Source organism: Aristolochia californica, unplaced genomic scaffold (genome assembly GCF_029961685.1).
Source record: "Aristolochia californica isolate CCGP_79_NKW_82.1479 unplaced genomic scaffold, dmAriCali1.0.hap1 SCAF_3, whole genome shotgun sequence".
NCBI classification, from domain to species: domain Eukaryota; kingdom Viridiplantae; phylum Streptophyta; class Magnoliopsida; order Piperales; family Aristolochiaceae; genus Aristolochia; species Aristolochia californica.
The window spans coordinates 1661578-1688102 of record NW_027181992.1 but is presented as its reverse complement, the minus strand read 5'-3'; the positions used below and the strand labels follow the sequence as shown (position 1 = coordinate 1688102).

The 26525-nt window shown below is 41.2% G+C and overlaps 4 protein-coding genes across 5 annotated transcripts; all 4 read right to left on the bottom strand.

Moving 5' to 3' along the window:
* Positions 1–4773: 4773 nt before the first annotated feature.
* Positions 4774–5486, bottom strand: LOC137959276 (dehydration-responsive element-binding protein 1D-like). The gene has a single exon (XM_068806666.1). The coding sequence runs from the start codon at positions 5484–5486 to the stop codon at positions 4854–4856; it is 633 nt and encodes a 210-aa protein (XP_068662767.1). The 3' UTR covers positions 4774–4853.
* A 1231-nt stretch (positions 5487–6717) lies between these two features.
* LOC137960489 (uncharacterized) lies at positions 6718–12553 on the bottom strand. Of its 2 annotated transcripts, XR_011114176.1 has the most exons (6): positions 12199–12553; positions 11299–11419; positions 10494–10936; positions 10058–10388; positions 8390–9872; positions 6718–7047 (listed from the first exon to the last, which is right to left on the bottom strand). XR_011114176.1 is itself a non-coding variant. In XM_068808126.1 (5 exons), the coding sequence occupies exons 1-5, from the start codon at positions 12240–12242 to the stop codon at positions 8763–8765; spliced, it is 2049 nt and encodes a 682-aa protein (XP_068664227.1). In that variant the 5' UTR covers positions 12243–12553; the 3' UTR covers positions 8350–8762. The 2 variants fall into 2 exon arrangements, 1 of the variants encoding a protein (XP_068664227.1); XM_068808126.1 differs by lacking the exon at positions 6718–7047 and having other exon boundaries at positions 8350–9872.
* Positions 12554–13426: 873 nt separating this feature from the next.
* Positions 13427–16887, bottom strand: LOC137960337 (uncharacterized). Its single transcript, XM_068807932.1, has 3 exons — positions 15965–16887; positions 14624–14807; positions 13427–14188 (listed from the first exon to the last, which is right to left on the bottom strand). Exons 1-3 carry the CDS (start codon positions 16721–16723, stop codon positions 13689–13691), a joined length of 1443 nt encoding a protein of 480 aa, XP_068664033.1. The 5' UTR covers positions 16724–16887; the 3' UTR covers positions 13427–13688.
* Positions 16888–20360: 3473 nt separating this feature from the next.
* Positions 20361–23750, bottom strand: LOC137959195 (cationic amino acid transporter 7, chloroplastic-like). The gene is made up of 5 exons (XM_068806554.1): positions 23348–23750; positions 23010–23232; positions 22210–22558; positions 21262–21493; positions 20361–21133 (listed from the first exon to the last, which is right to left on the bottom strand). Exons 1-5 carry the CDS (start codon positions 23724–23726, stop codon positions 20568–20570), a joined length of 1749 nt encoding a protein of 582 aa, XP_068662655.1. The 5' UTR covers positions 23727–23750; the 3' UTR covers positions 20361–20567.
* Between the last annotated feature and the right edge of the window lie 2775 nt (positions 23751–26525).

Sequence of the window (26525 nt, the reverse complement as noted above, 5' to 3'; positions counted from 1 at the left end):
AGCCGAAGGGTTAAATCGAAACCCCGAAAAAAAAAAAAATACCATGTGGTGGATATATATATAACACCTGAATCGCCTCACCACATGGCAAAAACATTCTATTGCACTTCAAAAATCCTCAACAACATTCTAAAACATTTCAAAATTAATTAAACTATTTTCACTACTGCATATACACTAAACAATGAGAAAATACACACATCAAGTCCAAATTCACCGAACACCCCTGGTAGAGCCCCATATAACTTCGCAATCACTACGAACTATACATTGTCAGTGATGAGGGTCAAGTTTCGTTGGCTAATGGACGCCCGTGTAGGCGACTCAGCCTTGTTTGAATTGGACTAAAAAAACCCTAATAAAACCTAAACTATAAACTATCAAACCCTAAAGTCAAACCCTATCACCTACTAAACTCCAAACCCTAAACACTAATTCCATAACAAAGTACCCTAAACCTTAGAAGCCCTAAACCCTAAACCCTACACCATAATTCCAAACCCTAAACCCAAAAAACCCTAGAGCTTAAAAACACAAAACTCCCCAAAACCTTAAAAACTCTATCACCTACTAAACTCTAAACCCTAAACACTAATTCCATAACTTAATACATTAAAAGCCCTAAACCCTAAACCCTACACCCTAATTCCAAACCCTAAACCCAAAAAACCTTATAGCTTAAAAACACAAAACTCCCAAAACCTTGAAAACCCTAAGCCCCCTAAACCTTAAAAGCCCTAATCCCTAAAATACCCTAAATCCTTAACCCTAAACCCTAATTACTAGACCCTTAAATACCGAGCAGCAAACCCTAAAAATAATCCATACACGAATCAAGAATTTAGACTATAAACCGTAACCCTAAATCCCAAAATAATGCACAAATAACCCCCAATTACGCACTGAAAATAAATCTAAATCAAATAAAACACTACTTTAATGAAAAAAATTAGGGTTTAGGCATACCTTTTGAAATTTGGGGAAATCCGAAGCCGAAGGGTGAAATCGATGCCTAATCGAAGTAGATATTAAGCAATCGATGCCCAAATGTCCAAAATCGAAGAAAATCGAAATGGAAATGGGGAAATCGAACGAAATCGGAAGGTATTTTCGGGGGGAAAGGAGACTAGCCAGAGAGAGAAGGGAGTGGGAGGCCGAAAGGGAGAAGACAGGGAGAAGATAGAGAAGAAAGCGAGGTCGGGAGGGAATAGAGAGAGAGATGCGAGAGAGAGCGAGTCCGAGAGAAGAGAGGGAGTCACGGAGACGAGAGAGGGGGTGCGAGAGAGAGGGCGAGGCCCAGAGAAGACCGAGAGATGAAGCCGGAGACGAGAGGGAACTGAGAGAGAGGCCGGAGACGAAGGACAAGATCGATTTTGGCAGCAGCGACGACGGGGGTGCAGGGAGGCGAGAGAGGGAGTGCGGGAGAGAGGAAGAAAAAATGAGAAATGACGACGCGCGATGGGGGGGTGCAAGGAGAGAGAGGAGAAAAATCAAGCGTCGCCCGTCCTTCAATTCAAAGAAGATCAAACAAGTTCTTCTTCCACATGATTGAAATTAAACTGTGGAGATGAAGGACCCCTTCATTCCCTGCATCGAGATGAAGCTTCATCTGCGCTCCACTAACGACTTCAAGTGTTGAAGGGCGTTATGCGGTTGAAAATCATCTCGTCCTTCAAGTTGACTAACCCCCCCAAGAAAGAAAGAAACTTTCCCTCTTATTTTCTCTTCTTTCAATGATTATTTACAGCCAAACAACATGAATTAATTCTCTCACCTTCTTTTTTATCTTTTATTTTATTTTATATGGGCTCCAAATAGGTCATTTGTTGTGGTCCTGGGTTAAGTACCTATGTCTTTTGCTCCTAACAGGCCGGTCTATTGGGTAGTATTGGCTAGGTGTTTAACATTTGGTATCAGAGTAGGCGCTACATCGCGAGTTCGAATCCCGGCGCTCGAAAAGCCCTGAGTGGCGCTTGAAGAGTTTTGTGTGGAGGAGGCGACCTAGCATAAACTAGAGTGGGTCGTCGTGGACGTCGGCTCGTGAAAGTGGTTGTGATGTTGTGGACTAGATAGTGGACCGAGTAATCCATAGGTGACTCGACTGAGTTCATAACTCCTTAGGAATTATGTTTTCATTTATTTAAGTTTATGGTATGATGAAGGCCGGAAGGGCAGTATTGTAAAAACTCGTCACTTGGGATTACCTTGGCGTGATTAGGCTTAAAGAGGCATCATGGGGTAAGAATGGATTTAAGCAAGAATTTACCTCAAAGGATCAGCGTTCTCCTCCAAGGAACCTAGGGTCGACGTTCCCCTTGAGGAACCCAAGGTTCAGGTCTCCCTTTGACGAGCTTGGTTCCCTTCTCCACTCGATTCTCAGTTCATCCCTCTCTATCTTCATTCCATTCCGTTTTTCAACCACAAATCGCCATCAAAGGTCGACCAGGAAGATCAAGACGTCCTAGTTTTGTCCCCAGTTGCAAGAAGACCTCTCCCTTCGTCGAATTACTCGGTCCATGGTCAGAGACCACAACAACTTGGTATCAAAGCAGGTCAGTATGGGAGAGTCATCCAACAACGCGGAAAAATTTGATCTGTTCTATTGATTTTTTAACATTCTTAAGTCCCATCGGAGGTCCATTTTAGGGTCCACAAATCTTATATTTGATGTCATTACTAGAGCTACATTTCACGTGTTGAAATTGATGCAATTGACTTGCGAGAAGACCTATCTTGAATTAATTAATTGGCTGTGCAACGCAAATTCGGACGAGTGATTTGGTTTTCTTGAAGTAATCGTTATCCAGGAGAAGAAGTTGGTTGAGCTTTGGGAGTAACCAACCCCATGTGTGTAACACATGTGCCCCCATGGCACAATCATAATTCTTATCATTAGTCGAATATATAAACCACCTTGTAGACGTAAGTTTCATTACCTAGGAAGGAGAGGTGATACATGATTGACACGTGACAACTTTAGGATAGGACAAACAAGGTGACACAAGGAAGCTAAAAAATGGCATTTATTTTCTAATTTTAATTTGCTTGAAACTTTGTTAATAACTTCTTTTGACCTTTAGGCTCTATTTAGAACAAATAAAGTGGAGAGAAAAGAAAGGAGGATAAAATAAAAACAAAAGAAAAGAAAAGAAAGAGTTTTCTTTTCTCTATTTTAGATTTTTTAAGTTGTGGAGTTTAATCAATGCCTTACGTATGTATCGGTACACATATCGACCTTCGCGGTAAGGTCACGTGGGAGTTGGAAGGGAGGCAGGGAGCCCCTGCCAGGTCCACGATATATTAATTGTTGTTTCATTATAGGCAGTTAGGGGATTTCACTTTTGTATTGTATTTGCCCTAGTTTTATCTTTCTATTTGGGGGCGCCAATATTAGGATTTATTACTTCATCACCGATAAGGATCATTAGTTACAACTTTGAGAGGTTAGAGAAGTAATTTCTCTTATAAACTATTTAATCTTTATATTGAATTACTGCAGCAGTAGAAGATAGGACGTAGTCTCACCTTGAGGTGAACTTGTATAAATCTTGTGTTTTTCTTCACGTTTGTTTTTTCCTTCTTCCGTGATTATTATTATTGCTCTCATTAGTTTTGAATTAGGGCGTCTAATTCCTAACAGGATACCCATGGAAAATAAAAGAAAAAATGGAAAAAAAATATAGTTTCTCATGTTTGGATACACACAACAAATAGAAAAGAAAAAAAATTAGTTATATTTTAAAATGTTGATAATTAAAATTTCTCTCAAGTTTCTATTTATTTTCTCTCCAGAGAAAATATATTAACTAAGAAAGAAAGTAACTTTCCCTCTTATTTTCTCTTCTTTCAATGATTATTTACTGCCAAACAACATTAATAAATTCTCTCACCTTATCTTTTTTCTTTTCTTTTATTTTCTATGGACTCCAAATAGGCCCTTAGTCTTCAACTCTTCCTTCAAAAATATAAATTCTTCATTGCTAGTTACATTAAAAAATATTTGCAACGACCTGTATAATTTTTCATTGTAGGCTCCTCAATAACTCTTATTTTGTACTCCTACTTTGAAGATTTTTTTTTTTTCTTTACAAAATGGTCCAACTTGCATAAAACAAATATAAGACATGACAAGAATCTATAAACTAGTCAAAACGGTCTAAGTTTGAAAAATAAACTTTGTGCATCAAAGGCGAATAAGCTCAAAATCATGATATTGAAAAGAGACTCCTCATTATTTTAAGGATAGTTAAAACAAATGATCACTTGTGTAACCATAAAAAAAAACTTGATTTAAGCTATATGTTAGGTATACTTACACTTGTAAAAACATAACTTATTACTTAAGAGACGGAAATAACCAAATTTGTCGCTTGGCATATGAAATTTTAACAAATAATGAATGAACATAACTGCATAAGAATACAAAGACAAATTGATAAAGTGCAACCAATTAGAAACAATACTGATATAGCCTCCAAAAGAATAATTGTCAGCCAACGGATTATAATATTGACCATTAAATTGAACTATGAATTTTGACCCTAAGTAAGTCAGACTAGAGAATAAAAAAAAATTAAGAAGGTTTCCTGGTCTTCAAACTCATGGGAAGTAGTCACAAACTGGGTTTCCCAATCCAAAGAAAGCACAGTATACACAATTATGTACACGAGTTTGTAATATACACACTAGAGAGGATTACGTGGACTATTAATTTCCTCATTTCTACAAATTCCACATTTAAAATTTGTGGAAAAAAAAAAAAAAGCACGAGCCTTGCCATTTCTCAAAATATATTTTTTGGGTTTTCTACGGGCACACGAAATTTTATAAATCCCCCCCGGGTTGGATTAAAACTAGTTGTTCCATAAAGACCAATCCACCTGTTCGTCCATGTCGTCTTGATTGGATCCTTTATCCATACAGGGTGGAGGCAAAAGCAACCCTTCTGCCATGTCATCCAGCAACGCTGGCATATTGAACACCTCTTCCTCATCCACGTAACTGCTGGTGGAACCCTCTCTCGTCGCTCTGAAATCTCCACTTTTCGCTCCCGCTATTGATCCCGACGATCTGAACATCTCCGCCGCCGCAAGGGCAGCCTCCTGAATATCGGCGGGTGAGGTGGACTTGGAACGTGGTAGAAGCCATGCCGAGTCAGCAAAGTTGAGCCGCGCGGAGTCGCCTCGGAGTGCCAAGGCAGCAACGTCGTGGGCCCGAGCTGCCATCTCTGGGTTGGTGAAAGTCCCCAGCCATATGCGCGACTGCCTGCTCGGCTCCCGAACCTCGCAAACCCATTTCCCGCCATTGCGCTCGCGGACCCCTCGGTAGAACGGGTGCCGGGTCTCCCGAAACTTTTTCCGGCCGGCCCGGCGCTTGAACGACCCGGGCGGCGGTGGCGGCATTTGCGAGGGCGGTGAAGTTGGTACACGCGAAGGAGAAAGGTCATTGGAAGAGGAAGACTTAGAGGAGTCATCTTCAATGTCCATGGTCAAGGAAGGTCGAACGGGAGTCCGAAACGAGTCCTCTCAGCTGGTGGAGTGGCCGCGAGTTATAAAGGGGGTAGGGAAGGGGAGTGGGGGTGGGGGCGCCCACGATATGTCCAGGACATGAACCGCGAATCGGACCCCGTTTGGATGGGAACACGTGGGTAAAAGGGCTTGTCGATCGGGCGTCGTCGGCAGACGTAGAGGAGAACCAGCTTTCGGGCGGTTGTCGACCAGACTACCCCGGAAAGCGGTTAGAAGGGACGTGATACTGCTGGACAAGTTTGACACTCATGTTTTGCAACTATTACGGTCCTGACACTTCCTTAGAAGAAGTGCGAAAAAACCAAGCTTCCAGCTTTCTTCGCCCGAAAACAGCGAAGAGAATGGATAGTCCGCGTCAGGAAAACGAAGTGGCAATTGTGGGAATCAATAGCAAAAGAAATGGCTAACTATTAATCAAGTGGAATCCAATAATGAGAAGGACGGCATGAGGGTGACGTGTACGGTGACTTCAAGAGGCCGGGAAGCGGGGAGGGGGAGGGGGAGGGGGAGGGTCGGGATGAGATGTGTTACCGGTTAAAAAAGTGACTAATGATTCAATGTTTTAGAGACTCAACAGTAATGTGAAAAGAAATCGGCGATTCGAATATCACGTGTGAGGATCTCCTCTGCCCGACATGGAAAGGCTCTTCATACATATATCTGTGCGGCTGCTCTCAGCGTGATGTCTTTCCGCGTAGTCTTACCGCCAAACGAATATTTTTATTTCTTGCCCCTTTCATTGATCCTATCCGAGTAACACTTTTATCGGAAATACAAAACCCCAATATGCTTAATTATAATTGTTATAATTTATCATATATAAATATCACTCTTACTCAATTGTAAAATTGTGATTTAGTTCGATCCCTCTATATTTATCTACACCCTTCCAAACTGAACCACTTGGATGATTCCGTCCACCCTAACCGCTACTAGTGTTGCTATTCTTCTCCTCCACTCCCAATGTTGTTGCTCTTCTTAGCCGCTAACAGTGTTATTGTTCTTCCTAGCCGTTCCCAATGTTGTTACTCTTCTTAGTCATTACCAGTGTTGTTGCTATTCTCATCCGTTGCCAGTGCCGTTATTCTCCCCCGTCCTTTTGCTTTCAAGAATCCTCGAAATAAATCTTTTTACATAGCCAATGCCAAACTCACAATTTCAATTACTACGAGACAAAATTGACCTCTATAACAAGTAGCCTATCTTGAGGGGGCCTGAAAATAAATAAAGCTAGGTGATAGTCACAAGATTGAATGACCAACCAGTACTGTAAACAATTTCTGAGATCATAACCAAAAAAAAAAAAACTAGTATGTGATGCGGCATCCCTATATAGCTTCAAAAACAGCAAAAGAGTTTATTATGATCTAATTTCAGTGATAATAAAACCAATTCAAGTGCCAAGAAGCGAGACAAATATTTAATTTTGATCAACTGCACAAATAAAGGGAGGAGTGTGGGCACCTCTACGATCCTCGGAGAGAACTTCATTCGTGAGAACATCCAACCATTCCTAAACCTGTCGTGAGAGTTGAAAAAGGAAGAAAGAAGTTAGGAAAGCGGGAAGTACGAAGAGTAAGAAAGTAACTGCATAGGAAAGTGCAGGTAAGATGGAAGACGAGTGACTAGGGTAGGGCCAACAAACTGTGGGTGCGGTACTCCGGGTAGGGGTGGCAACGAGCCAATCAAAGCTTGAACCAGTTTGGCTTAATTTGAATACTTTAACTCAAACTCAGCCTCGAACATAAAATTGGAATAGAGCTTGAACCCAAAAATTTTAATCAAGTTTGAACTTGAACTTGAACTATGTTTGTGCTCTAACCTACATTAAAATCTATAAAAAATAAAAAAAATTGTGATGAACTTGGTAGTATTGAACTGCAAACTATCATAGAGGAGTCCAAAACTTTGTAATGAAATATACTAATGTATAGTAACTAGTTTAATAGACCTAAAAGAAAGAACAAACACCTCCAACAATAGTATTTATTCCATTGGAAAACAACAACATTAAATGTTGAGTAACCCAAAAGGGTTAGAAGAATCGATCATCTTTGAAATTTAAGGTAAACAGGTACAACTATCAACCAACTAAAAAGGGAATTGACGAAAGCAAATATAGTAAAGGGTATTTTCATAAAAAAAAATTATGCTAACAAGTCACTAACAAGCCGAGTTTGAAAAATCTCAAGCTTCGCTTATTATATTTACGATCCTTATTTCGAGTTTGAACTCACCGAACTCAGGTAAAAACTTCACTAAACGAGATTTTTTTGAGCCGAATTCGAACAATTTGCAAGTTAGTTTGACTTGGTGCCACCCCAAGTGTGGGCATGAAGTCCTTACAATAAAATAACCAAAACAGGAGACTCATTGAAAATTAAACTTTATATTTCACAGTATTTACAATTTATACTTAATGATGCTCATATTTTTATATCCAAATTCAAATTAAAAAATTCAACGATATGTTCATACAGTCCTAATATAATTTTACATACACGTATAACCATCACGTCAAAATTTAAAACAGGTTCCTTAGTTATCAAGCTTCATCCACAAACTCTCAAACGTTCTGCGTTGGGCAAAATCTAACCCCAATTGCCTAGTTTCCCATTTTTTTTTCTAAAACATAGATAACTAATTTTTTTACTTAAAAATGGCGCTTTTGTTTTACAAGATAATATCATCATCTCATATCTTCTAACATTTTTTCATTAATTCATTTCAGGCAACATTAAATTTGAAATCCCAGTTTTCTTTTGAGAAAAGATAGCATTTTTGTGTCATTTTAAAATACACAACAAAATGGAAATCATATTTGTACACTGTAATACTACCAAGAACAGAAATATTATTACCTTCCCGTCCCACGAGAAATTTGAATTAGACCTTCCAATCACATGAGATGGTTGAATGAAACCCATGTACGTAGTCCAATTCACCCTCCCACCAACACCTGTTAATTTATGGAGCCACGTAATTATATTACTGGTCACCTTTCCTTCATGGTACTGGTAGAGTCAACCGGACCTTTCTGCAACAATGTTAGATCACATACAGTGCAAGAAGGATGGATTATCACGAGCCAAAAGTTCTCTTTCCAACAGCAAACATATGACTGCATCATAACACAAGCAACAAAATACATAGACGGGGAAAATGACACATAATTGACAACATATAGGGTACAACAAACAATCCACCGGCTTCCAGCATGCAACCTACAACAGCCTACCTGTGCATATTCGGTTGAACTCCATCGTAATATCGATCCCCATGGCTCATTCCTGTTCTTGAGTCCAGATGAAAAGATGCCATCCCTGAACTTGAATCTGGATAGTAATATGGCAATTGAGGCAGCACCCCAGCTCCAACCGGATTATTATAAGGTGAGGCAGGTGGAAGCCTTGCAGGTAACTCAGGCATTGAAAATGAATGTGGATATCTATGCCCCATTATTGATGGTTCCAGGTAAGAATCGTAGTATGGTTTCGACAAATGTAGTCTTGCAGGTCCAGCAAAATCGGTGTGAGGAGAGTTGAGATTTCTCTCACCATCACCAATTCCAAGTTCAGGAAAACCTCCAGTCAGACTTAATCCAAGATCAGAGTGCCTCCTCTGGAAATCAGTGTGTGAAGAAGCACCAGGTGGTAATTCAGTAGGTAATCTAAACAGCTGGGCACAGCCAACAGGAATTTCCATGGGAGCATGAGTTTTATCCATTGCCAAAACCTGATTATCTGGCGTAGTTGACAATGTGGTAATGGCATTACTAGATGAAGGTAATCTGTAAAGCTCTTGACACAGTGACAACTTGGCAAATTGGAGTGCCTCTAACACACCATCCAAGCGGTTGGATGTTTGATTGACAATACCAAGCTGATTTCTTTGGTCACCAGAAGATTCCTCCTTGGAGAAACTCCTCTTGGAACTATTCAAGGCAAGTGCAGAATTCTCAGGGGTTCCAGGAGAAAAAGGCTGGAACTTTGAAGCAAAGTCATTGACCCCATTCGAGCTGTTTCCAACTGACCCATCTTGCTTCTGCATTTGGACTCCCAAGTAGTCCTGGCTGCCATGGGGTACAAGGTCTTGAGTTTCGAATTCACTAAAATTTGATGTATGAATACTATCTTGATTGTGTGCAACGGGGCTTGATGGGGTGATACTAAGATTTCTAGAAGCCATCCCTGCTGCACTGCCTTGACCTTCATTTTTGTTTGGCTTTAGTTCTTCTTGAAGAGGAGGAACTACGCCCACTGCGTCCACTGGTTCTGCAGATTCTGTTTTAGGGGTGTTCCGTTCTTCTGTTACATCAGACTGATTGCCAGGTTCACACAGGTCCTACATGTGAGCATGTCAGTTATTGATAGTAGTCAACTGTAAATGGACTTGTTTGTACGTATTAAAACACAGATCACCACTCGAGAAGGTATGCCAGTTAGAGGAAGGCAACGTTCACAATATCCACATGGGTAAACAGTTAGATACGAATCAAACATTGATTATCATCAGATGGAGGTACTCACCACTAAGCATCCATTATCTTCTCTGTATTTCTCTTCCCATTCCCTCTGAGCATTTTCCTGTGCTTGATAACGAACAATCAGCTGGGCCTGTTGTTCTAGTGCCTTTTCCATTTCTGCGTCTTTCTCATCCTTTTCATGAAGGCTAGATCCAGATTGCACTCTTAGATGGGCTGGGGAATATGCATCTATATCATCAAGGAAAGCTTTCTCGTCCTCATTGGGAGAAACCCCATTTGAGATCTCAGGTCTACCTTCAAAATGATTGGAAATTTCCCCTGTCCCCTCTGCAAGTCCATTTTGGGATGCATCACTCACATCCTCCTGTGCTTCTCTGAAGTCAAGAAGAGATGGATAATGACATACCAAAGCTAGAAAATCTGGACTAGTACAAAAGTATGAACTGACAATAAAATAGAGAAGTTTCAAAGTAGTTTACCTTGTTTCCCTTCGTTTTATCTGACGGCAGGATTTCCCCAGTTGCCGTTTTGAGGAGGATCCACTAGTAGATAATAAATCACTCTGCCTTCGCTTTGGTTGAAAGAAAGTTTTCTTTTCATAGTAACTTTGATTATTACTCCCACTTTTCCAAGATAAGCTTGTACCTGGAGTAGGAGATGCTTCAAGTTCTGAACTTGATAATCCATCCTCCACTTCATCTTTTCTTAATTTGGAGGTCATGGGGTTTTTTTCTTCCTTAATAGAATTATAACTTCCTTTTGATTCACCCTCAAATCCATCTTGGTCAGAGTTTGAGTCAAATGCCTCTGAGAAGTCACTAATCCCATGGTTCTCCAATATAGCAAGAACTTCAGCTGCTGCCTTTTCGGCTTTCTTTCTCTGGGAAGTCACAATCCGCAGTTGTTCCTCAAGTTCCACCACCTATGTTACCAAAAGCTTTCAATCACTCAAAAGATTTGAAACAAAAGCAGATACACAACAATTTCCAGTGTTATAGTCAACAAGGAATAAAGTTTACCACAAAAGAAATGTTCAAAGTTAAGAAGAAAAATAACTGCCCATGGATGAAACGAACAAAAATTAAAATCACCAATGGCATCTAATTGAAACAAAATGATTATCAATGAACCTCAACCATTCCTAAATTGTAGTTTCAGTGAATATTTGGTCAAGGCCAAAAGCAGAAACAGCAAATCAATGCCATTCCATAAAGGAACCAGGTGAACCGGATTAAAACAACAACAAAATAGAAAGAAGAATAAATAAAGATTTAACAAACTCACCCTTTTAGCCAGATGATCAGCTCTCTGCTTTGCAGTTCTTGAAACAGATCTCTCAGAAAGTAACCGAGCACGAAGAAACTCAATAGTCATTGCTGCAGAGTCCTCCATAGAGGAGTTGTTTCTGGGCAACCAAAAACCTCGTTATGTTCCTTCAAAACTATAATTCCCAAAATATTGACCTTGATGAATATTCAGCCCCTAAAGAAAACCAGCAACTTTTTCACAGTAAACAACATGGGGCAATATCCTAAACTTATAAAAACTTACTCCAAAAGACAATAATAACCACCTGCGCTCATCTAAATCAATTGGATCAAGAGAAAAATAAGAACCTTTTCTCCTCCTTGCCTTGTATTATACCACTGACAATCACTATAAGACATCCTGAGATACTCAGTCCGCAAAGCAAAATGATATAGAACAAGAATAATAAAACTAGTTCAGCAGTATCTATTGAATTATACAAGTCAAAAGTAACTTTAAGAAGAACTCCAAGCCACAGAATCTGAAAGTCATGGACTCTCAAATGAAAGGAAAGCCAACCAACAAATGGAGAGACATGGATTAAAAAAATCAAATAAGATTAACAGATACCTTCCAAAGCAGATTTCGAATAATTGACTAAAAATACTAGACAACTATAAATTAATGAAAAATAATACCACCTCCTTCCGCATTTCTTGCACAAAGTAACCGAGAAGGTAAACACAAAGCTAATTTAAAAACTCCTAAAGCTAAACATATGACAATAAGTAAGAGAAATCAATAATTCCTCCACTAATTCCTCCAGATGCTTCAACTCTTAACCTAGAACATAAGAAAAAAATAGAAGCCCTAATACCCAAATAAGGAAGAAAACACAAAAAGACAAATATTATGCTCCACGTTTCAACTTATTACCTTTGATCTTTCATTTCCTGATCTTTAACCACCGAGCTCAACATTGCCAGAGAACCAAAGCAATCGTCAACCACAGGATCACCTCAAACTCTTCGACTCCAGTGTCAGCTGCAACTACACTTCAGAGACCAAATCACCTCAAATTCTCCCCTTTTCAGACCCCAGAGCCAGTATCAGAGATCTAAAGAGAAACTGTCCCAAACAACAATAAAGGTATGCGATCGCCTAACAGGAGAGCAAACGAGGCGTCTCCTGGTCTTCTTTTTGTAAACAATCCGAAAACGTCGAAGCAGGAGTAGAGGAAAAAGAAGAGTCTTGTATTTTTCCTGCTTACACTGGCGTCTTGATTACGCGTAAAGAGGAACCGCATAGATCGTCTCGTCGTCGTCGGGGCAGAAACTGTACCTCGGCAATTCAGTCTTCTTTGGGCTCAACTTGCTGGATCCAGTGAGACAGTAGACTCGAAGCTGAGGGCACCAGTCATGGTCGTTCATGGCTTTGGCCCATGCCAATCTGTTGTGATCAGGACAAAGAGACCCCAACCGACGGAATCAAACATTTCAGATTAAATTCGTTCATAGTTAATACCAAAGAAAAAAATTATAAAAGTTCGTAATAAGTAGAAAAATGTAAGTTGATAAAATTAACAATTACTGATAATTACGTGTCTTTTGCTTTTAAAACTTTGTTTATATTTCATTTATCTTTTTGTTTAAATATTATTAAGAAATAGTCCCACATATAGAATTTATTAGTTAGAAAAAAGGTTTCCTAAATAGCCTTCGACCCAAATTTAACATAGTATCACTCTACACTATACAAAGGAGATTTTTTCAAATAATTAAAATTAATTAATTTAAACTGAGCCGCTCTACAGGAGAAGATGTTCTTCTTCCAAGAGAACCTTTACATTTTAAAAAATTTTGTGATCACGTAACAAGGAGACGAGAGGCTTTAATCTACAATGCTACCCTCTCGTAGTTTTCATCCTTGGTCTCTGTTTCAGGTTTATACCAGAATCTTCCAGGTCCAGATCAACCTGATTCTATTGTGTTAGACCAGCTGAGTAGCAGCATTGCGAGGGGAGGAGGTTCTCTAATTACCAGTCCTCAGAAAACAGCTAATGATCAGTTACAACATTGAAATCTCAATGGATAGCAAGTTCTGGAATCTCCATAAACACGTCGAGACCAGCTGTGAAGCTGTATTGAATGTCTAGAGCCTGTCATGGCCACAAGCTTGTGGCCACACTTCTGTCATGAGCTTTCCATTATCAAGGTTTGTGAAGCTTTCTCATATGGCAAATACAGGCCTTTTACATTGGATTAGAAAAGCTAAAATCTATGTCATTGATACAGAAGAAGAAAGATAAGGATGCACAGCGAAGCACACAGTGCCCCATTACATATACAACTCTCTACTCTTGTTAGATCCTCCTCTAGTAGCAAAAATATACAAATCAACAAATTTATCTGGGAAGAAAAAATATATCATACGAGGTCCACTGATAGTTCTTCAATCAACAGGCTGAAAATGGCAGATTCAATATCACAACCAACCTGTTGCACCTCCTCGGTATCCCGCTGCCACTTGTTCCCCACCAATCTAAAATCCAATTCGACCATCATATCAACTGTGTTCAATTCAACATCCTTCCACGACTCGATTTTCTTGCGCACCTTCTTTGCCACATTTTCCATTTCTTCTGATGCATTTTCTCTTTCTTCCTCCATGAGGTCCAACACTAGCATCTTCAGATCCCTTGGAACTAGTTGACAACGATGACAAGCACCTGACATACTCAGAATGCTTGCTACAAAGTCATCAATATATTCATGATCAGAATTGAATGACTTAAGTTCCTTATCGTGGTCTTCATGTTCAACTTCGAAGGCTTCTTCTTCATCGAGTATTTTCTCCAATTCAAAGGGATCCAGTTCGGCCAACCTCTCGAATCTACGGATTTTATTCAACAGTGTATGTCTGACTCCTGTGTTAAAACAAGAAAACACCAAGCCAGATTAATAATTAAGAAAAGGAAAATGACAATCATTTAATATTTTTAATCTAAACTAGTTGGTTCTCATTTGCTGAAGGAGACCAGTCTAGGAAGTGAAAGAGAGTTCTCTCTAATGAGACAATATGTTATGTGTTTTTCAAAAACAGAAACACGAGAACCAAAGCTGAAAGAGAATGCCAAAGGTCATACATGCTGGGATAAGGCAAGGAGCCAAAGCATTCCCGAGTGGAGACTTTAAAGTTCAAAGTTGACCCTAAACTTTAACAATGAAACTTGCAAAAAGTTCCAGCCTTCGCACTTTAGGAGACAAAAGTGGATGAAAATGAAGCAAAAGCAGGCAGATGTGAAAGCATAATTCATAAATATAGATATGGAAATATGATTCCACAAGTAAGAGATGCATACTCTGTAGAGTCTCAAAGTTCTGGTGAAAATCTTCTTCCTCTTCTTCTTCATGCTCATCATAGTCATCTTTAAATGGAGCGTCCAATACGGACACAGGACTGAACTGTTCTTTCTCCTTTTCTTCTTCTTCCTCATCTTTATCAGCCAGACCGGAGCAATCATCATCTCTTCTACTTTCCATGACCTGCAACAATCAAGATATTGTCAACTAACTGAGTCCTACAGAACTTAGAACAAGAAGGATTAACACATGACACCTGTTAAATCCACATCACTGCTACGCAATTTTTTCATGTTTTCCTAAAGACCCCTCTTTGACACTGCCTTACTCCATCTAATAAATTGGGAGCTGTTCCCATTTTAATCCTGTATCTAACTGAAAAGCTTTTGCTTCTACTTATTTAGAAAAAAAATGCAGGATAACAAGACTTGAAAGATAGAGAACATATAATGGCGATGTCGGACAAAGAAGAAAGGAGGGCTATGAGCAGTCAAATACAAGTGGGCATTATTTATACCACTTTAGTTTTTACTAGATCCTTGATGGTTTCTACAGACCTTAATAAGCCCCAGAGAAAGAATATTAGGTTAGCTAAGAGCATTTAAAAATTCTCGTTTGCAGTCCCATGGTTGTCCTGGTAGTATAAAGTTTCATAAAATAACTCAGATGCAGGAAACGAATGGAAACATTTTGTCCTGTTGGAAAAATAAACTAATAGAAGGGCTTCTGAAGTATCACGATGCGGTCACCGGAAATGACAAAAAAAAACCTTCCAGCAAGGCGTGCATAACCCATCTGTAAATATGATAAAGAAAGTAATTTTTCTCTTTTCCTTCCCACCGGCCATGGGACCGGAGAGAGAACCATCGAAGGAAACCGGCTAGAAGTTAACGAAAAGATAAATTCAGTTTTCTCCAAATTAATCAGGCTCGGACTGAGAGAAGCAAATTGACACCGGCGACCGACCACCGAACAGTAAAATCAAATGCCGGTAGAGCGACTATGAAAAACGACGGAACAACAATTGAAAATGATTATACTTGCGTGTAGTAGAGACTAGAGAAGGGTATTCAACTCGAGAGTTCCCGGTTTCGACCAAGCTTGTTTTCTGTGTTTGTATCATTAGTTTGACTGGCAAGAGCAAAGAAGAACAACCTGAAGTCCGGCTCTGCCGGTGCAGATTCCACGAGAAGCACCCAGAATCAAGAGCACAGATTACCAATTTAACCAGTAGAAATTACGGAAAATTCTAGTTACGACCAGAAAAGGGTATTTATGTCATTTAATTGATTTTCGGAGTACTCTTTTCTGTAGTTTTTTTAAAAGAAGAGAAGGCAGACCTCTGTTTTTCGGCAACACGAAGACCTCGCCGGCGACGAGCATTCCGGTGTCCGGCATCTGGAGTCTGAGCTCCTTGGAAGCTCTCGAAAGTGGAACGGGCTCTCACGGAACTTCGTTTGATCGAAGCAGAAATCTTCGTCTCTTCTCACGTTGACCAGCTCCATCTCTTCAAATTCCTCCGACCGACAGCTCGAACTCTCCAAGTCAATCGACTTCTCTTCGTTACTCTCCGTCCAATCACTGGTATTACTAGAACAGGAAAAACCCATGTCGGAGCGTCTCTTCTCGCTGTAACGCGCATCCATTTCCACCCCTTTCTTGAAGGATTCCCACCTCAAAACATCCTTGACTGAAACCCGAATCTCCTCCGCACATATTTCTCGAATCCTGCTTCGCTTCCGCTTCACCATCCTCTTCAAAATCGATCCAAAAAATCCGATTTTCTGCTTGGGTTTTGGGTCTTGGGACTGCTTTTGGATCCTCATTGCAGCTTCCAGAAGCAGAGTGGCGGTTTTGGAAGGCATGTTCTGCCGACACGGACTTCTTTCAGGAAATTCAAAAAGTGGAGATTTCTTCGCAAAAAAGCATGGGCTTTTGCGAAAATTATCGGTAAAGGTTGGAGCAGGGGAAACTGGTTTACGTTTTCTGAGCTGAAGGTTGGGCTTCTGAAGCAGAGAGCGTCTCTCGTTGATGTAATCAGTGAGAACGAAGGGCTCCTGCACCTCGTTCAAGAGCTCATGAAGGTGTTTTCTCGCCATGGAGAAGTGACCAGAGAGAACAGAGAAACACTTTGAGAATGTCTCACCTAGTAAGGAATTCCCAAAAGTTGAAGAGATTTCAACTCAAAGCGCCTGCAAAAGCCAGGGGGAGGTAAACAAACAGATTTAAAACCAACACGAAAAGGGGGAGTTGTAGAGTTTGAAGAGGCCAGGTAGAAATAGGCAGCAAGAGACGCAAGAAAGAGAGAGAAGAAGAAGAGAAAAGGGAAGGAATGAAGAGACTTCCTTTGAAATCTCGTTTACGGTTTCGAGGCGTGCAGACTAAAAAACCGCAGAAAAATGGCAACAGATGAGAGGTGGGATCTCGAGCTTCTCTCACATCTGACCCCACTCCCTTCCCCGTCTTCTTGTTTTGTTTCTCTCTCCTCTCAGATTCACAGGCACTGACACAAGATACGGTAGAAGTTGGCAAAGTATCGCCATCTTCCCAAGCAAGGAACCAATTTATCCTCTCGCAACCATCTTGGCCTTCTCCGCGTTCCTTCATTGGCTACAAAACACTGAACCATAACAGTAGTTTCTGATTGATTTTTTTTTTTTTAAACTTCAGTTACAACTGTTTTAAAGTGATTCTAGACATTTGATCCAAAAGTCACAACTCCGAACTCACTCCTCGGTTTTAATCGAGAAACCCCCCTTCTATCTACTGTAACCTATGCTTTTCATAATTGGCGCCATTATTTTTTAATCAAAAGCGTCTTTCCTCTCTAATCTTATCCTTCTCCACTTCTTCGGCTGTTACTCTTTAATCTTATCCTTCTCAGACTCCAATAATTGTTGTTTTGGGTCCCTTCAGCGCACCAGGAATGGTGTTTATTTGGAGATGAGAGATTTGACGCTGGTCACATTCAATTAACACCCTCTAAGAAGGGTTTTTGTTCAGTTTTTCAAAGGCGAGAGAGATTCTTAGGTCTAATCTTTGATAAGTTCCTTTTTTCCTCGGCAATAATGCTGAGCCTTCGTTTCTTCATTCATCCCCCTTCCCTCTCCTTTTCAATTAAGAAAAAGAATTAAATGGAAGATGGAGACAAGTCCTGCCAGGCGGATGAGAGTGCCCACGACCATATGATCATGCTACAATGCTACCGATCTCTTCTGTAAATAGTAATAAAACGGCTTTATAGTACATGGGTACGGCTTTGCTGACCAGAATTACTCCTGCATCGCCATTTGCACGCCGATATAAACTGAAACTGCGAGTCTGCGAAGGTGGTACCTGTTACTTGCTACCACGCCCAGCTTCTTTTTTCTTTTGTCTTCGGAGGGTACAAAATGTTCAATCCCTGCATGTGATGCATGAAAGTAACTGACGCCCCTTCCGTTTCCGTGTAAATTATTTTTCTGAAGAATGTAACTCGGAAGGGTTTCCGTTGGTTCCTTCCTTCTGTGTGAAGAAGGCACACACGTCACGTCTTTTCTGCTGTCTAGTGTCCTTCACTTAAATGAAAACTGTACCTGACTTGTGCGACTTCAGCGAGTCCGGGTCTCCATTACCATTTACTGGACCAAGTCAATCGCTTCCAGGCTTCCTTTCCCCTTGAACGAGGTTATTCCTTTGGTTCAGAAAATCCCTGAATCAACTGGTACAGACGTCCCGGCCCTCCTTTTCAGTCATCCGGTTCCATTGAATCTAGCCCTTCCCGACGCTCTCAGAGCCATCTTCCTTGTTCCTCCCCTTCTAGTTTCCCATGTGTTATAGTGTTCACAACAGGCGAATCCGAACAGATTTCTGTTTCTGACTTTCATGGCGCAACATACTTGAATCTTCCTCTGCTTAAAATTTTCTATTTGTTTGTCCCTTCGGTGCCGGGAAGTAGACAAGCATTGAACTGCTCCTACTTGATAAAGGAATGACAAACGATGCACGACCTTTTACATTATTTTCTGGTCGATCGGCCAGAACTCGTCCTGGTTCATTTACTACCGTTTGCGGCTTAGCGAGCGCCGAATGGGACCAAGAAAATCACATTTCTGAATCAAATACAGCGTGTTAGAACTCTAATAAACAAGAGAGAGAAACCAGACATTTCCTCTCACGCCGACAAAATAATTCGGATCGCAAATTAAAGCATGCTTAGTTATAGAAAACTAAGAGAGATTTGTCCATGACATGAGCTGCTCTCCTTAAGAAATAAAGATTCGGTTTACCCAGTTCTTGGTTTATATATATTGCTGCAAAATGCGGGATTCCAGGAGACAGAAAATACCATATTTTTATAAAATTTGGCTTCGTGTACGCCTGTTTATGGATCAGTCTAATTTCCCTCAGAAGATGGTGAATTCGCGAGTTTTCGGTGGGATTAAAATAGAGACAAATTTTTCGTCGTGGAAAAGAGATGATTCCCGTGAGACTCTGTGACTGTCTGCGTAAACCGTCGGCTTCTGCTCTGCAGCCTGCATGTCGATGTCTGAAAGATATGAACCGGAGAAGATGAGAAATAGGATGAGGAGATGGATGGAAGGAGATCGTCCTTGTGGGCCCACACCGTAACCCGTCAAATTAAGGAAAAATGATGAAAAAAAAAAAAAAAATTGGCCGGTTTTTTTATTTAAGGTGAGCCGTAGTCCGTATAAGCGACAAGGAAATATTGAAGCAATCTCCGTTTTGTCGTGTAGCATAGGAAAGCAAGTAAGGCGACAGCGAAACGATAAATGCGACGTCGCGTCTTTTCCACGTGTTGGTAAGCTCGTCCTTCCTGCCGCAGCTCAGAGCCGGTCGGAGTCTTTGTCGGCGGCCAAATAGCGGGCCCACCTCCCCGACCCTTTTTTCGGACACTGACAAATATCTCCACCGTCGAAGGTTTCGGCAGTATCCTACTCGACAATTCTTGTTAACACCTACCCGATTAATATCCTCTTATTGATATTTTCTCAGATTTCCGTATCCCCCACTTAGGGTCAGTTAAAAAAATTATAATTATTATTTATAAAAATAATTAATAAAAATGAAATAACCATCAAAATCTCCTTTTAACTAACTATTTTTAAAATTAATAATAATTAAATTCTTATTTTCTTTTCTTCGAATCACTCTGACCCAGCAAAAAGCATGCACGACTCCTCCCATCATCAAAGAACAACTTATAACTCTATTTTACTATTATTCCCGAAGGTTTTGGTACATGAGATCCACCAGATGTCCTACAGAGAAGATAAGCAGAAGGAGACAAAGGAATGCCAACCTCCCCTTCATCCCTCCACAAACCTTGGTAGTCACCCCCTCCCTCTCACCTTGACTCCCGATTTTTCTTTGGCTGCCAGATAGAGGCGAGAAGAGCCCCTTATCGTCTCGTGTGGGGCTGTGGCCTACGACGTCGTGATCTAAGGATCCTGGCGGTATCTCACATCGGATACCTTTAGCCATAATGGTGTAGGGAGAAGACGAAAATCCCCACGAAACGAGTCAGGAGAGGGACTTTGGGGGATTTTGGGATCTAGAAGCCCTTCCTTATCGGTTCGTTTTTTAGGGTGGGTCCACCTCTTTTGTCCCAGGGTTTCTATAGTAAGTGGTACGAACATATTGAGGATGATTTTGGGTAGAGGTGGCAAAGGGAGGGGATCTCATGGGGGTTATCAAATAAGATGTTGGCCTTTCTTTCTTTCTCATTTTCTTCAATTTACATTAACATTACTTTTTTTCCGACATCGACGGACTTGGAGTTGGAGCCTTCCGAATCCCTAATCAAGGGGCGCTAACCATTTACAAGTATACAAAATCCCCTCGTCATCTTCCTGTTTAGTTAATTTCTGTCTTACACGGCTTTGCCCTCCTTATTTTCATCCATCGAGCAAGAAAACTCAGTTTTAGCATAGCTTAGTTCCTTCACACCTTAACAGTGCCTCCTTCCAAGTCATCCGTCCGTCTGACCTCTCCATTCTTCTGGAGAAGACGACCTTCTTCCACGGCGTCGAAGCTCGCGTGAACGCTGTACAGAACATAAAAAACTACTGCAACTCCGGAGAAGAAGCCGAACCGAACGTAGGACGGTCCGTCAAGAGAACCCAACAGGAAAACGTTGAGAAAGATTGAGATAGCGGGGACCCACGGCATCAGCGGCACCCCCCAGAACTCCGGCTTTCGAGCCTGAGGCACGAAGAAATGGAAGACCTGGGTAAGCACCACGGCAACTATGGTGCAAGCTCCTAGCAAGAGGCCTTTAGACAAGCCCGGAGGAGCGAACTGCCACAGCAGAGTGAAGGTGAGAGAGGAGACGGTGAAAGAGATGAGGTAGGCCATTGTTGGCCATGGGTTAGTTGTTCCGATGGAAACATAGCGGCGGTAAATAACAGCATTCGCCACCATGTAGAAGACGAAGAGAGTTCCGATCGATACCAGGTTGAGAAGAACTTCAAGGTCAGTGAAGACAGCAATTGCCGCCGTGAACAGCCCTGTGTCGAAGCCCAACCCAATAAGAAAGTCACAAAAACCGAAAAAAGTCTAGTTCACGAAACGATGCCCCAACGGAGCCCATTTACTGGGCTTCAGAAAAAAGAGAAAAATCAAACCTTTGACTTACCAAGAAAAGCAGAGGCGTTGACTGGAGTAGAGGTCTTAGGGTGGACAATGGCGAACCAAGAGGGGATGACATTTGACCGACCAATGACACAGAGGTAACGGGCCTGGCCCATCATAGAGACCAACAACGACGTCAATATCCCAAAACTCGCACCAGCGCCCACCACATGAGAGACCCATCCCCATCCTTTGGACCCTCTGAACGCCGCCGCAAAGGGCGCCTCCACGTCCATCTACAAACAATGAGCTCACCAAATTAGTCGGGTAGCTTTGAATTCCTTGCAATGAATTCATACAAATATCAATTTTTTTATAAACAAAGTACGATTATTAAAAGGATTAGAAGCTCAATTAAACCACCTCAAATCGCCATTCTCTTCCTCGCTGACAGTTTTAATGGGTTTCCACACCGGGAAAACGCCACCGACCATTAACGAAGGAGGAAATCAAGGACATGTGGTGGAGAGCTGATGAAATGGAATAGAAAATAACCACACACAGGGAATTATGCGAATATTAAGTAGTAAAGAATGAAAACGAATCGCAAGTCTAATGCGAGAATCTCAGTTTGCGTAAATCGTGATTGCGTGAGGATTGCGAGTCAATTCTGACGCCATTGCTACTGTTCAGAATTCACGCCAACCCATAAAACAAATAAAGTACCAGAAGCAGAAGCAGAAGCAGAAGCGGAAGTAGAGTTTCAGCAAAATTAAAGAAGAACTCGTTCCGTTCGGAAGAGGGGAAGGAATAGAAAAAGAAAACAAGCCCCCTGGGCAAATTTAAATGAATTCACAGGTATGAGAATTCCGCGATTTCAGGCGCAGTATGAGAATGTTAGTTCTATATAATATACATATACGCCCGTCACTTTTCGCGTTTGCAACAGTAGAGCAACTGAAGGGAAAGGAGTATTTACTTTCATTACTTTTTGTTTTTTTACTGAACTTACCACATCGTACGGAACGAGCATGGACATGGAGGCAGCCATTAAGCAGTAGAGAACAGTCACCAGCACCACAGAGCCTGAAACACCGATCGGAATATCTTTTTTCGGGTTCTTCACTTCCTCGGCCATTGTCGACACGGCGTCGTACCCGATGTAGCTCAGATAAACCATGGCTGCGCCATTAAATATCCCCGACGCGCCGTGAGGGAAGAACCCCGAGGGGCTGCTTGGTTTAGACGGCGTTGTCAGATTCTTCCATTCGCCTCGGCAGAATCCGATGAGGATGATGAAGAGGAGGAAGGCAATGTGAATGGTTGTGAGGATTATGTTCAAGATGGAGCTCTCCTTGGTGCTGAAATTTGTCGTCGAAGAGAAACATGGGAAATGCATTAATTTTGGGTAAAAAATGGCGCAAAGAAGGAAGATTCCTGTTGGACAATGAAGAATGCTCATGTATCTTGATCTCATTGTGATACTGTATCTTATTCCGAAGGATTTAGGTGAAAAACTTAAATCTTGTATGCTTGATTGACAAATAGATTAAGAAACAGAGCACAAAAAAAAATGAAAGAAGACAATGAAAACATTTTTTTTGTTTTAGAAAGATCACTCTATAGTCTATACACAGTTAGCAAACACTTTGAGATTCTTAGGAAAAGGAGCAGAAGATAATGACGATGTAAAACGGGTAGCTTGAAAAGGTAGTTGAACAGAGAAAAGGGAAAGAAGAACTTAAATCATTCAAAGCAGAAGTGAAAACAAATATAACATGAATACTAGCAAGTGGGCATTCCTCAGAATACCTGTAACAGATACATAAAGAGATTAATAGAACGAGGGCAACAGCTACAAGATCAATCTGATTGAAGCCTTCCGGTAACCCAGAGACCGTGAATCTCCACTTCTCTGTAGTCCATACTCCAATTGCCGTGCCCAGATACGCCGTAAAACTTCTCGCCACAGCAGCATTTGAGAACACGTACTCCATCACCAGGTTGGCTCCGGTTAGAAATGCAGCAAATTCTCCTGGAAAAAAAAATAGGCGTTATTTCACCGATGAAATCGAAGGAGCAGGCAAACAAACAAAAAAAAAAGGTCTTTTGAGGAGTAAATAGCGATATGTTAAATTGAGAATACACACCAAAAGTAACACGAAGGTAACTAAAAGCGCCGCCCGCTACAGGCATGTCGACGGCAAACTCCGTGTAGCAGAAAGCGGAAAGGAGAGCGCAGACTCCCGCGACGGCGTATGACAGCACAACCGCCGGGCCAGCAAATACGTGAGCAGCCCGACCGGTGGTGACGAAAACACCAGCGCCCACCATCCCGCCGAGGCCGAAGCCAACAAGGTCAAACCAGCGAAGCGTCTTGGCCATATGGGGACCAGACTGGGCGCAGGCCCCGCTCATTTCCTCGAAGGTGGTGGAGACGGAGGCGGCCCTAGAGGCGAACCGGGTGGGCGTCTGGGCGAGGGCCCGGAAGTAAGTGCGGAAGCTGGAGAAGGAGCCATGGCCCTCCATCTTCCGCTCGAGGAGAAGAGAAGAGAAGAGAAGAGAGTGGTTGAGGGAGAGGAGCAGAATCGGAGGGTTATAATAACGGAGGGGGAGGAGAGAGAAAGAGAGAGATAACGGCCAGGGCAGGAAGGTGGGGCAGGGAGGTGGGGCAGCCTTTTGGCGGTTTCCAAGAGGTTTTACTGTTTTAGAGAGAGAGAAGGAGAGAGAAATGAACAGACGCATCCAGGTGAGAGATCAAAGAGGCTCTCTCTGACATCTCGCCTGCCCAACTCTGCCCCCCTTTGAGCTTTGAAGATAAGCACGAGTGGCAGCTGGATAATAATGAATTTAATGTGGCATTAATTGCTAATAAAATACCCGACTGCCTACAAAAGTGTAATCTCTCCATAATCTAAAATTTCAATTACGATCTTTAATCACATACTTTAATTTTTTATAAAATTCACTTCTATTAGAGGTCCATTAAAATGATCAAAGCGAATTATGTCTCTTCAATGTTATCCTGCCCTCATTGGGCTCAAGGCCCCTTGAAGTTTTGAGATGTTTTAAGAGGTTTGTTAACTATTTTCTTACTTTTAAAAATAAAAAAATAAAAAAATAATAATTTTCTATGTTTTTGGCAATAGAAAATCGTAGAGAAAAAAAAAAATAAGATAGAAATTTTCTTATAATATTTTTCATAGAAATAGGTAAAAAAAACTTTTATCAGACTTATTTGAAATATTAGACCTCATGTCGATATGCTTACTTCCCTCCCTATGCCAATATGCTCACCCATCTGAAGTTACCTCCCTCTTCTTCTCTCATTCTCTCCTGGTTTCTCTTTGCTCTTCACTTGCTTTGTTTTTCTTTCGACATAGAATTCCCATCAGAGTAGTTCCATCTACTCTTGTAGGCGGTAGTTTTTTATACCTAACATGTCAATCTTTTAGGTGTATTGGCTAGCCACTGTCATGGTATCAGAGTTGGGCACGTTGTCAATTCCCACAGCTCATCACTCACAACTTGCGAAGATTATAATAAAAAAGAAAAAATAGTTTGACAACACATCAAGACAAAATAGGTACTAAATGTGAGAGAAAAAAAAAAGCAAAGAAATATGTTGCCAATTCTAGTAAATAAGATTATTAGAAAATAAAGAGAAAATGTCAAAATTCAAATATCGAGAAGCACATAATTGGAAGTAGCAGCGAAACGGGAGGAGTACACACAAGGAATGAGAAACAACAAACATAAAATAGGGAAAACCTAGATGGAAAAAGAAGCAATATGGGCTTTGATCTTAGAAAATGGAGGAAGACCGACAATCTAAACACCCCAAACGAAAAAAATATGAGGAGAAGAGAAAATAAACAAAAGTAGGAAAAAAAACCCAAATGTATAACTGACTAGGAAAAAGAGAAGCAAATGGTAGGAAGTAAGAACCTAGACAAGAAACGGAAAAGCGCGAAGCTACAACAGTATAAAAATTCTCGACAGAAAGGCAAAAAATACATCAAGAACAAAGTGAAGGAAAAGAAAGGAAGGCAAGAGTACCCTAAACAAAATCGAGAGAAAAAAAAAAGGGTTTTTCATGTCAAATGGAAGAAAAGTTTTTTTTTTTTTTTTTTTTCTAGGAGCTCCAAACAGACCCTTAATTACTTAGAATTAAGTTTGTTAAGGCTTTTTAAAAGAAAAACTTTTATTATTATTACTTTTAATGAACTAAAATATTTGATAAGAGAAAAAACTCTTATTGTTAGATTTGATAATATGAAGCCCAGAGGGCTTGATCAAATGATATGTTTGACCTTTACGTGTGGATGTGGCCTAGTCAAATGTTAAAAAGGGCCTTATAAATTCTACACCAATTTCAGCCACACCAAGCATGCAGTGGAGGCAGGTGTTGTCACACGAGATCCCCCACTAAACTCCCTACTCGTATTATTATTTATTATTTCCTTTCTCACTAATTATTAAACACTTCCAAGTTCCAATGAAACGTAAAAATGTTTCTGGGCCCACCGCATTCCTTTCGGCTGCGTGTCTGTCTAAGATGTCTTTCCAAAGTGCCAGAGGGGGCCCACTTTGCGATATATACGAATTACGAGTGCCACCCCACCACCAATGATCTGTTCCAGGAATTAAACAATGGCCTAAGATCCAAGTGCGTGGCTCGGAGTCGCTTCGATCTAGCTGCCGCTACGCTTTGCTCGAAACCAAATCTATGTCGGGGTCCCACATGGATGTGAGGCTCCTCATCCATCAGCTACCTTACGTGGGCCCAGTCTGATCTTCGTGATCGTGAAGGTGAGATAACTGACAAGAAAGACCTTGGGAAGAGCGCGCAGCCGAAAAGGTCGCGCGAGACCCGAGTTGACCCTTATCGGGTTTTGATATGTCACTTTTAACGTTTCGGGGTTCGCGGCTGAGTCGGTGTCAGATACTGAGACTTGGGAGAAGGCTTTTCTAAGAATCCCGTTCCGTTGGAACCAATTGCTTTTTCTTCTGTTTTCGGTGCAAATTGTAACCAATTAAAACTGACGTAGCTTAATCCTTCGCAGAGACAAAAGGTCAGACGGGCCCACCGTCTCTGCAGCTCCCCTGTCCCCACCGAAATCGAGTGAAGAGTCAGAGCGCAACTTGCAACGGCGGGAGAGAGAGAGAGGAAGGAACTCCTGTGTTGTTTTTTAACGAGATCAGGTGTCACATGGCCACACGTGCCTAAAGTAAGAATTTTCCAGCGAAAAGGCCAATTGAGAGCAAGTTGCGCTTTAATGCGTGGACGGGGGGATGCCTTGCTTTTCAGTAGTTAGTCAAAACTCA